This window comes from Chiloscyllium plagiosum, chromosome 43 (assembly GCF_004010195.1).
Source record: "Chiloscyllium plagiosum isolate BGI_BamShark_2017 chromosome 43, ASM401019v2, whole genome shotgun sequence".
NCBI lineage: Eukaryota > Metazoa > Chordata > Chondrichthyes > Orectolobiformes > Hemiscylliidae > Chiloscyllium > Chiloscyllium plagiosum.
This window is the reverse complement of record NC_057752.1, coordinates 13,568,104-13,579,310: the sequence shown is the minus strand read 5'-3', so window position 1 is coordinate 13,579,310 and position 11,207 is coordinate 13,568,104. Positions and strand designations below refer to the sequence as shown.

General features: G+C 47.3%; 1 protein-coding gene across 1 annotated transcript in view; it reads left to right on the top strand.

Moving 5' to 3' along the window:
- The first annotated feature begins 870 nt into the window (after positions 1–870).
- The window catches only part of LOC122543394 (beta-1,4 N-acetylgalactosaminyltransferase 1-like), a 55,345-nt gene continuing 45,008 nt past the window's right edge, over positions 871–11,207 (top strand). The window contains exon 1 of the mRNA XM_043682091.1: positions 871–1,126. Coding sequence (XP_043538026.1) covers positions 886–1,126 — 241 coding nt within the window. The 5' untranslated portion in view covers positions 871–885. The remainder of the gene's footprint in view (positions 1,127–11,207) is intronic.

The following is an 11,207-nucleotide window of genomic DNA, read 5'->3' as shown; positions in this document are numbered from 1 at the left end:
CATTCAAATAGGACGCAGAGTACCACCATGACAATATCATCATAAGGAATACATTTTGTAGGTCAAGTGTACCAATGACAAGGATGGAAGGAGGTGTCATTCTCTCAGTTCTTTTGATTTTTGGAGATGGTCTCGTCAACCGTGGAAGATAGTCAACTTGGTAGCCGGTCGGTTGGACCTAGGTCTTTGTTTGAGTTTGAAGCTCTTGTTTTCAGAGTGGTCCATTGCTTTTTCTCTCACCTGCAAACCTTTAGAGGTCCAAATGCAATTGCTCCTTCTCTCAGTTCTGTGGCAAAGTCCAACTGAACTATAAAATCTGTTGCTTGGCACTTTTTAACCCAGGTGTCAGTAGGACCATGTCCAGCACCTCCAAACGTCACACAATCTTGTGTTACAAATAAGTGAACACCACAAAGAGCCAGAGAGATGCACAGCATGGAAAAGGACCCTTCGGTCCATCCCGTCCATGCCGACCAGATATCCCAACGCAATCTAGTCCCATTTGCCAGCATTTGGCCCACCATCCCTCTGAACCCTTCTTATTCATATACCCATCCAGATGCCTTTTAAATGCTATAATTGTACCAGCCTCCATCACTTCCTCTGGCAGCTCATTCCATACACGTACCACTCTCTGTTTGGAAAAAGTAGCCCCTTAGGTCCCTTTTATATCTTTCCCCTCTCACCCTAAACCTATGCCCCTCTAGTTCTGGACTCCCCCACCCCAGGGAAAAGGCCTTGTCCAATTACCCTATCCATGCCCCTCATGAACATAGTTCCAATTTGGTCCTTCAAGTTACACAAGACACACCTAGTTCATTAGCTGCGACACAGGAGCATCCAAATATCCGTTTTCTGAGCGTTTAGACGCCTTCCAAATGACACATGAAACACAAACGCCCAAGGAGGCTGCGATTAACAGTGAGCAAAATCTCTGCCTTCCAGGTCAACCTGACGGCGACGCTGGGAACCTTTGACGTGGCGGCCGAGGTGGACGAGGTGACGATCCAAGGCGAAGGGCAGGTGCACATGTCCCTGTCGAGCCCTCGCCTCGACAACCTGAACCGGCAACTGCAGTTCGTCACCTACAGCAACACCATCTTCAACCCCAACACGGCCGACACAGGTAGGTTATTCAGAGTGCAGGGTAACTGAGGGGCAGTCCGGTGGAGTTAGGCCACAGATCAGTCACGGTCTCATTGAATGGCAGAACAGGCTCGAGGGGCTGAATGGCCTACTCCTGTTCCTCTGTTCCTAAACGGTTGATAATTTCCAACAATATTTTAGCATCGGTCTTCACCGATAGTGGCGCACACTGCGACGGCCCCAGAGACAACGCAGTCTCAGTCACGAGGGAGAAAATATGTGACCAACTCAATAGGGCTAAAGGCAAGACAAAATTAAAACCGAAAGAACTACAGATGCTGGAAACTGGAAACGAAAACAGAAATTGCTGGAAAAGCTCAGCAGGTCTGGCAGCATCTGTGGAGAGAAATCAGAGTTAATGTTTCGGTTTTTTTAGATTAGATTCCTTACAATATGGAAACAGGCCCTTTGGCCCAACAAGTCCACGCCGACCCTCCGAAGAGTAACCCACCCAGACCCATTTCCCTCTGACTGACACACCTAACACTATGGGGCAATTTAACATGGCCAATTCACCCTAACCTGGACATCTTTGGACTGTGGGAGGAAACTGGAGGAAACCCTCGCAGACACAGGGAGAACGTGCAAACTCCACACAGACAGTCACCAAGGCTGGAATCAAATCTGGTGCTGTGAGGCAGTGACCCTTCCTCAGAACTGATGGTAGCGAGGAAAATGTTTTTTATGCTGAAGGTAGAGTGGGGGGAGAGGAGAACAGCTGGACAGACAAAGGAGTGGATAATGATCTGGCTGGGAGAATGAAGTAGCTACTAATGGGGATAATTATTGGCTAACAATGCGTGTAATAGCAGACTAAATGATAACAAGGCCTGGTGTGTGGGGGTAGGAGTAAGGACATGGGAGAGATCAAGCCCTCGTTATTGAACGCGATAATGAGTCCTAAAGGCTGCAGCGTTCCCGAGTGGAAAATGAGGTGCTGTTCTTCCAGCTTGTGCTGAGCTTCCCTGGAGCACTGCAGCAAGCCTGAGACCGAGACGTTGGCCAGAGAACAGGGTGGGGTGTTAAACTGGCAGGCAACTGGAAGCTCAGGGGTCTTGTATGTAGGCAGAACATAGGCGTTCTGTGTAGACGGTCCCCCAGTCTATACTTCGTTTCCCCAATGTAGAGGAGAGCACATTGTGAGCAGCGAGTGTGGTTGACTAGATTGTGGGGAAGTGCAGGTAAAGTGCTGCTTCACCTGGAAGGTGTGTTCGGGCCCTTGGATACAGACAGAGAGATCACCAGGATTTGATCACCTGCATCCAATGCTTTTAAAGGAAGGGGCGGCAGAGGTAGTGGAGACATTAGTTGAAATGTTTCTAACTGGATTCTGGGAAGTTTCCAGCAGATGGAAAAACTGCTGATGTGACACCCTTGTACAAGTCAAAGGGAGGACGGCAAGCAGGAAACTTTGTGTCACTCATTAATATAGAGGTCATGTGGGCTTGACCCTGGGGTAGTTAGAGGAGAAATTAGGCATCCTTTTCGTTGTCTGGCTATGCCAACTCTGCACCGTACAAGCTGTAGCTCCTGATGAAAGTGGGTAAAAGTGCTAAATTGAGGGAAGGCAAATTACAACAGTATTAGGCAGGAACTGGGGGCCCATCTGACAGGAGTCTTTTAAAACCCGAGTTCAGGACCAGCATTTCCCTGAGAGGATGAAAGACCAGGATGGCCAGATTCAGGAACCTTGGACAATGAGAGATGTAAAGAAAAAGGAAGCATATGTAAGGTTTAGGAAACCAATCAAATACCCAAGAAAGCAGGAAATAACTTGAAGGAATAAGGAGAGTTAGAGGGGGCCAGGAAATGTCCTTTGCTATAAGGATCAATGAGTGTCCCAAGGTGTTTTACATGGATATTAGGAGTAAGAGAGTAACTAGGAAAAAAGTAGGTCCACTCCAGGACAAAGGAGCCAGTTTGTGTGGAGACATAGGAAGTGGGTGAGGTCCTTAATGAGTACTTGGCATCAACATTCCCCAAGAAGAAAGATGTGGGTGATGATAAATTTAGAGAGGATTATGTTGATGTTCGAGGACATCTTGCTTTAAGGAGAGGATGTTGGGTGTCTTGAAAAACATTTAAGGAAGATAAGTCCCCAGGGCCTGATTGGATCCTGAAGGAGACAAGGTGGCCTTGGCAGAGATCTTTGTATCCCCTTTCGTCACAGGTGAGGTCCCAGAAGGCTGGAGAATAGCCAGTGTCGTCCCTTTGTTCAAGAGCGACCACAGGGATAATCCAGGAGATTAGAGGCCGGTGTGCCTTCCATCAGTGGTCGGGAAATTATTGGAGAAGGTTCTTCGGAACAGGACTCACTTGCATTTGGAGAAGAATGGACTTATCAGGGATAGTCAGCACAGCTTTGTGCAGGGGAGGTCTTGTCTAACCGAACTGGTTCTGCTTTTTGAGGAAGTGATGAATATGATAGAGGGTAGGTCAGAGGATGTGGTCGACATGGACTTTTAGTAAAGCATTTGACAAGGTTCCTCTTGATTGGCTGGTCCAGAACATTAAGTCACGTGGGATCCATGGTGAGTTGATGTTAGATATAAAATTGACTTGGCCATGGAAGACCAGAGGGTAGTTGTGGGGGCGCGTTTTATTGCCTGGGGGTCTGTGACCAGTGGTGTTCAACCAGTATCAACGCTGGGATCTCTGTTTGTAATTATGTACATAAATGATTTGGATGAAAATGTCAAGTGGTCTGATTAGTACGTTTGCAGACAATATGAAAGTTGGTGGATGAAATAACTGCACAGAGGCTGGTTTCCCGTCACTAAGTCACCCTTTATTTACTTGAGCTCATTACACTGGCTGTGACCTGTCAGATCAGAGTCAGTGTCCTGACCTGAGGGGATTCTAAATCCCCTATTAATATAGTTTTCTTTACCAGGAACACACTGACTGTAGCCCAGCCAGCACAGAGTTAGTTCCCTAAACTGAGGAAATTCTAAATCTCCTGGGTTTTTTTTTAACCCCTTACCCCCACACTACTGCCTATCAGCGGTATAGTGCAGGTGTGAGACACAGGGAAAGACAACAGGTGGACAAATCTTTATATCTATTCCACCACCAGGAAGAAAGGAAACACCCAGGTGACCAGGGACAAGGAGTGCCCTTCTCAGAGAGCAATGCTGCATGATCAAACAGTGATGGGGAGGGCAGGGGTTAAATCAAAGTAGAGTTGGATGGGGAAATAATACACTCCACTCCCTGCAGTGCCCACCTCTCCCTGAAAATCTTGAGGGTGTTGGTAGACGCCGCGTGTTCCTTCTCCAGAGACACCCGAGCTCTAATGTAACCGCGGAAGAGGGGCAGGCAGTCGGCCCTAACGACCCCCTCCATGGCCCGCTGCCTGGACCTGTTGATGGCTAGTTTGGCCAGACCCAGGAGCAGACCCACGAGGTGGTCTTCAGACCTGCCCTCCCTCCTCCGTACCGGGTGCCCGAAGATCAGGAGCGTGGGACTGAAGTGCAACCAAAAGCAGAGGAGGAGGTTTTTAAGAAAATCAAAAAGGGAGTGCAAACGCCCACACCCAATATACACGTGATCCACGGACTCCACAGTGCCACAGAACAAGCAGTTGGGCTGGGAGTCCGTGAACCACCGCAATCTGCGTTTGCAGGGGACTGCTGCGTGCAACACCCTCCACCCCAGATCCCCGAGAGAAAGGGAGAGGACTCCCGCGTAGAGAGCCCTCCAATGGGGATCCCCACCACCCAGTGGCAACTACTGAACTCTTGGCTGCTCTTAGAGAGAGATGATTGGTGTTGGTTTAACCAGAGGGTCATCACATCTCAAGGGAGGAAGTGGATGAGAAGATAACCTCATGGTAACCTCAGCAGGAAATGAATCCATGCTGTTTGCATCATTCTGCATCACAAACCAGCCATCCAGCTAACTGAGCTAAATCAACCCCCAACACTTGTAGCATGCAGGTACAGCGAGCAATTAAGGCAATGGTAAATTGATCTTTATTCCAAAAGATTCCAGAATCACAGTAAATATGTCTTACTGCAATTAGATATGAAGTGTTGGCAAGATCACACTTGGTTGTATAGTGTGTAGTTTTGGTCTCCTTCTCAAACAAGAGGCATACTTGCTATAGAAAGTGTGCAAAGAAGTTCAATAAAGTAATTCTTGGAATGAAAGAACTGTCCTATCAGGAAAGATTAAATAGACTGAACCCATAATTTCTCTCGTTTAGAAGAATGAGGGATAATCTTATTCAAAAATGCTTAGAGATCAGGATGGTAGGTGCAGTTCTGGTCCCCACACTATAGGAAGGATGTGGAAGTTTTGGACAGGAGTTTACCAGGATTGGAGGGTATGAGCTACCAGGAGAGATTGGATAAACTTGGATTGTTTTCACTAGAGCCTCGGAGACTGAAGGGAAAGCCTGTTCAAAGGATATAAAATTATCAGGGTCATGGATAGGGTGGGTAGTCGGAGTCTTTTTCCTAGGGTGGGAATGTCAAACCTTGGGGGAGTAGGTTTATCGTGAGAGGGGGCAAGTGTAAAGGAGATGTGTGAGGAACGTTTTTTACTCAGTGGGTGGTAGGTGTCTGCATCACGCTGCCGGAGGGAGGTGGTAAAACCCAATACAACAGCAACATCGAACAGGCATTTACACAGACATATGAACAGGCAGAGAATTGAGGGACATGGACCATGGGCAGGCAGATGGGATTAGCTTAGAATGGTATCATGGTCAGCACAGACATGGTGGGCCGAAGGGCCTGTTCCTGTGCTGTACTGTTCTGTGTTCTACAGCAGGGTCTGCTTGGTCCAGTCTGGTCAAGGAAAGCCACTTCCTGGTCTGACTGGAAGAGGTTCTTGTAGTGAATGAGATCCCACTCTTTGCATGTTGATCACTAGTTGCAAGTTATGGTGGACCTTGAAACAGTCTGTGAGGAAGCTCAGGCATTGAGTCTCACTCCTCCGAGCTGCTTTGCCCACAAGCCCATGACATTGTCACAGTGAGGTGGTGCTTAAGGCACTCCTCAGCATTAACCCTTTCAGACCCATTGGCAGCACATGCAAAGATGGATGCATCCTCGAAGAATGATTGTGTGTAGCCTGTTCTCAGACCCTACACACTCCGCCCCCTTCTGACTGATGGCGAAGGAAAGCCAGGCTTACATTTCTGTATCGCCCATCACTGGCTCGATGCTGCAAAGGACCTTGAACAGCATTGATGGATAGAAGGATCTTGGGGTTCCCTGAAAGTGCCCATACAAGTAGATAGGGTGGTAAAGCGGGCATGCTTGCCTTTATTGGTCAGGGAATTGAGTACTAGGGTCAGGATGTTATGTTGCAGCTTTATAAGACTTTGGTTAGGCCACACTTAGAGTATTGCATTCACTTCTAGTCCCCATACTATGGGAAGGGTGTGGGGGCTAAGGAGAGGGTGCAGAAGGGGTTTACCAGGATGCTGCCTGAATTAGAGGGTCTGAGCTATAAGGAGAGGCTAGAAAAACTTGGGTTGTTTTCTCTGAAGCAGCAGAGGCTGAGGAGGAGACTCTATAGAAGTCTATAAAATGATGAGATGCATAGATAGGGTTAACAGTCAGAATCTTTTTCCCAGAGACGAAATCTCGAAAGCTGGGGGGCATGCATTCAAGATGAGGAGGGGAGAGTTCAAAGGAGATGTGAGGGACAAGTTTTTTACACAGGGAGTGGTAGGGGTCTGGATGGTGGTGGAGGGAGGGAGGTTAGGGGCATTTAAGAGACTTTTAGATAAGCACATGAATATGGAGGGATATGGGCCAAGGGCAGGCAGAAAGGTTTAGTTTAGTTTGGCATCATGTTCGGCACAACATGGTGGGCCAAAGGGCCTGTTCCTGTGCTGTACTGTTCTGCGTTCTAAAGCACTTCGCAGGCAATACATACTTCAGTTGACGTGCAGTCACACTGGATGCAAACTCAACCACAACGATGTGACGGAGCATGATGCTAACAGCAAGTGGTTTCCTACATCACCAGTTACATTAACTGTGAGGTAGACGGGCCAGATTTTCAGAGGAGTGCTAATCTCACACACGTTGCCACTCCACCTTTTTTTAAATAAATAAAGGTTCCACTCAGGGCTCCCTCGGAAACGTGGAGGTGTGTTTCCATTCTGACAGCACTTCAGATTGCCAGGGGAAGAGAAACATTCCCCCTTTTTCCCAGCATGCACTATTCTGGAAGGGTCTAGACGCTACTTTCACAAAGCGATGTTGACGCTGATTAGGTTAAGCTTTTCTCTTGTAACGTCCTGCTATCTCTTCCTTCATAATGGAAACAAAACAGTAGCAGCTGGTTAGAGCCAGCTATTTTTGTCCTGTTGCTGAAGGGCACAAAAAAAAGCCAGGGCCTGTGGGGAGGACGAGACAACGGCTGACGAGGGAAGTCAGGGACAACATAAAAGCAAAAGGAACACGCATACAGTGTGGTGAAGATTAGTGGGAAGCCAGAGGATTGGGAAGACTTTAAAAACCAGCAGAGAATAACTAAAAAAAACAGCAATAAGGGGGAAGAAGATGAAATTTAAGAGTAAGCTAGCTCATAATATAACGGAAGATTGCAAGAGTATTTTTCGATATCTAAAGGGTAAGAGAGAGGCAAGAGTGGACATTGGGCCACTGGAGAATGAGGCTGGAGACGTAGCACTGGGGAACAAAGAGGAACTGAACAGGAATTTTGTATCAGGTTACACAGTGGGAGACACCAGCAGCATACCAGAGCTTCAAGAGAGTCAGGGGACAGAGGTTAGTGCAGTGGCCATCATTAAGGAGAAGGTGCTGGGGAGGCTGAAGGTGGATAAATCACTCAGACCTGATGGACTACATCCCAGAGTTCTGAAGGAGAGAGCTGAGGAGATTGCAGAGGCATTGGTGGTGATCTTCCAGGAATCACTGGGGTCAGGGAGGGTCCCAGAGGACTGGAAAATGGTTAATATAACACCCCCCCCCCCTCAGTTTAAGAAGGGAGGGAGGCAGAAGATAGAAAACTATAGGTTGGTTAGCCTGACATCAGTCATTGGTAAGATGTTAGAGTCCGTTATTAAGGGTGAGATTGTGGAGTACTTAGATGTGCACATTAAAATAGGGCTTAATCAGCACGGCTTCATCAAGGGGAGGTCATGCCTGATAAATCTGTTAGCATTCTTTGAGAAAGTAATGAGCAAGTCAGACAAAGGAGAGCCAATGGCCATGACCAATATGAATTTCCAGAAGGCCTTTGACGAGGTGCCGCACAGGAGGCTGCTCAATAGGATAAGAGCCCATGGTGTGAGGGGCAAGGTACTGGTATGGAAAGAGGATTGGCTGATGGGCAGGAGGCCGAGAGTGGAGATAAAGGGGTCTTTTTCAGGATGGCAGCTGGTGACTATTGGTGATCTGCAGGGGAACTGTGTTGGGATCACAACTAGTCACGTTATTCATTAATGATCTGGAAAACAACTGAAGGCATTATTACTAAGTTTGCCGATGACACAAGGGTAGGTGAAGGGACAGAGTGTTGAGGAAGTCACTTGGTGGGAAGAATAGCAATGTAGACTATTTTCAAAATAGGGAAAGGTTTCAGAAATCTGAAGCTCAAAGGGACTTGGGAGTCCCAGTTCTAGATTCTCTTCAGGTTAATATGCAGGTTCAGTTGGCAGTTAGGAAGGTAAATGCAATGTTAGCGTTCATTGTGAGAGGGTTAGAATACAAGAGCAGGGATGTACTGCTGAGGCTGTATAAGGCTCCTGTCAGACCATATTTGGAATATTGTGAGCAGTATTGGGGCCCTGTATCTAAGGAAGGATGTGCGGGCCTTGGAGGGGGTTTACAAGAATGAGCCTGGGGATGAAGGGTTTGTCGTATGAGGAGGGGTTGGGGACTCTGGGTCTGTACTCGATGGGGTTTGGAATGATGAAGGGGGGGATCTGATTGAAACTTACAGAATACTGAGAGACCTGGATAGAATAGACATGGAGAAGATGATTCCTCTCGGAGGAGAGAGTAGGACCCGAGGGCACCGTCTCAGAGTGAAGGAACAACCCTTAAGAACGGAGATAAGGAGGAATTTCTTCAGCCAGAAGGTGGGGAATCTGTGGGACCCATTGCTGCAGAGAGCTGTGGAGGCCGAGTTACTGAGTGTGTTTAATACACAGCCGTGTATTTAAGAGAGAGAGATAGATTTGATTGATTAAGGGATCAAGGGTTATGAGGAGGAGGCAGCAGAATGGGGTTGACAAACATCATTGAATGGCAGAGCAGACTCGATGGGCCAAATGGCCTAATACTGCTCCTTTATCTTCTGGCCTTCTGCTACCTATGCTAGCCAGACTCTCCGTACTACAGGGTATGCTTACTGACTGTCTGAATCCTTGCTGCTTGAAGGACCCAGTGAATCAGTGGAGTGGGTGGGTTGTGTTCGCAAACGACCACACAAACCACATGCTGCCAACATGTTCTTCCTCCCTCATCTGTTTATTCAGCTTTCCCTTAAATGCATCCAGACTGTTCACCCCAACCATTTCCCCCTCCCTTGGAGGGAGTTCCACATTCTCACTGCTTTTGAAGAGAATTCTCCTGAATTTCCAATCGGTGGGATTGGTGACCGATCCGTCATTGTGGGATTTCTCCACGATTGGAACCATCTTTGCCAAGGCTTTTCATTCCTCTCTGAACAGGAAGGGTTTCGAGGGATATGGGCTACATGTTGGCAAATCGGACTCTGTCAGATTGGGAGATCTGGTCGGCGTGGATGAGTTGGACCAAAGAGTTTGTTTCTGTGCTGTATGACTCTTCAGTGCTGTTTGAGGAACAGTTCAGCAGGTACCCTCTGCATTGTAAGGTTCTGAAGTTCAAGTCCCACTCCTGGGCTTGAATTAAAACATCAAAGTAGACAGGCCAGTGACGAGGGCATGCAGAACAGTTCATTGTGCTGCCTTGCAAGTTAAGGGCAGATCTGATTTTAACTTCCATTCACACCCTGATAATCTTCCACCTTCCTCCCGTAACAAGAATCTCTCTACATCTACTTCAAGGGAAAGGCCGACGTGGACTGGAAGCTAGGTGCCAGGGTGGACTGGGTTGGAAAGAGCATTGTTGTGAACTTTTTATTTCTCACTTTTCTAATTTATTCCGACGATCTGTATTGTTGGACTTTTTATTTCTTTAGTTTTCCAATTTGTTTTCCGTAAGAACTTGTGCTGAAGAATCTATACCTAGGTATCTTATACCTAAGATGGCGGCATAAGTGGTGACTTGTAAACCTTTCACTGTACTCATGTGAGTACATTTGACAATAAAGCTAATTCAGTACCTCAGCTGTAAAAAATACTGTGAGATTCTGCTTCCACAACTTTTCAGAAAGAGCGTTCCAAAGCTGTATGACCCCCTGAGCGAGAGAGAGAAAACAATTTCTCCTCATCTCTGTTTTAACTGGGTGAGCCCAGATTTTGTAGTTCTAGAATCTTCCACAAGAGGAATGCGGTCCGCATTTACCCAGTCAAGTCCCCTCAGGATCTTAAGTTTCAGTCAGGTCGCCTCTTAATCTAATCCCCAGAGTATCCAGGCTTACTATGTCCAACCTTTCCTCATAAGGCAACGCACTCTTTCCAACATAGAACAGTACAGGCCCTTCAGCCCATCGATGTTATACCGACCTTTCACCTACTCTAAGATCAAGCTAACCTACACACCCTTCATTGTACTATCATCCATGTGCCTATCCCAGGGTCGCTTAAATGTCCCTAATATATCTGAGTCTCCTACCACTCCTACCACTGCATTCCACACAGCCACCACTCTCTGTGTAAAGAACCTACCTCTGACATTGCCCCTAAACCTTCCTCTCATCACCTTAAAGTTATGCCCCCTCATGATAGACATTTCCACCCTGGGGAAAAGTCTTTGGCTATCCACTGTATCTATGCCTCTCGTCATCTTATACACCTCTCTCAAGTAATCTCTCATCCTTCTTCGCTCAGATAGAAAAAGCCCTGGCCCCCTTAACCTTTCTACATAAGACCTGCCCTCCAGCCCAGGCAGCATCCTGGTAAATCTCCTCTGCACCCTCTCTAAAGC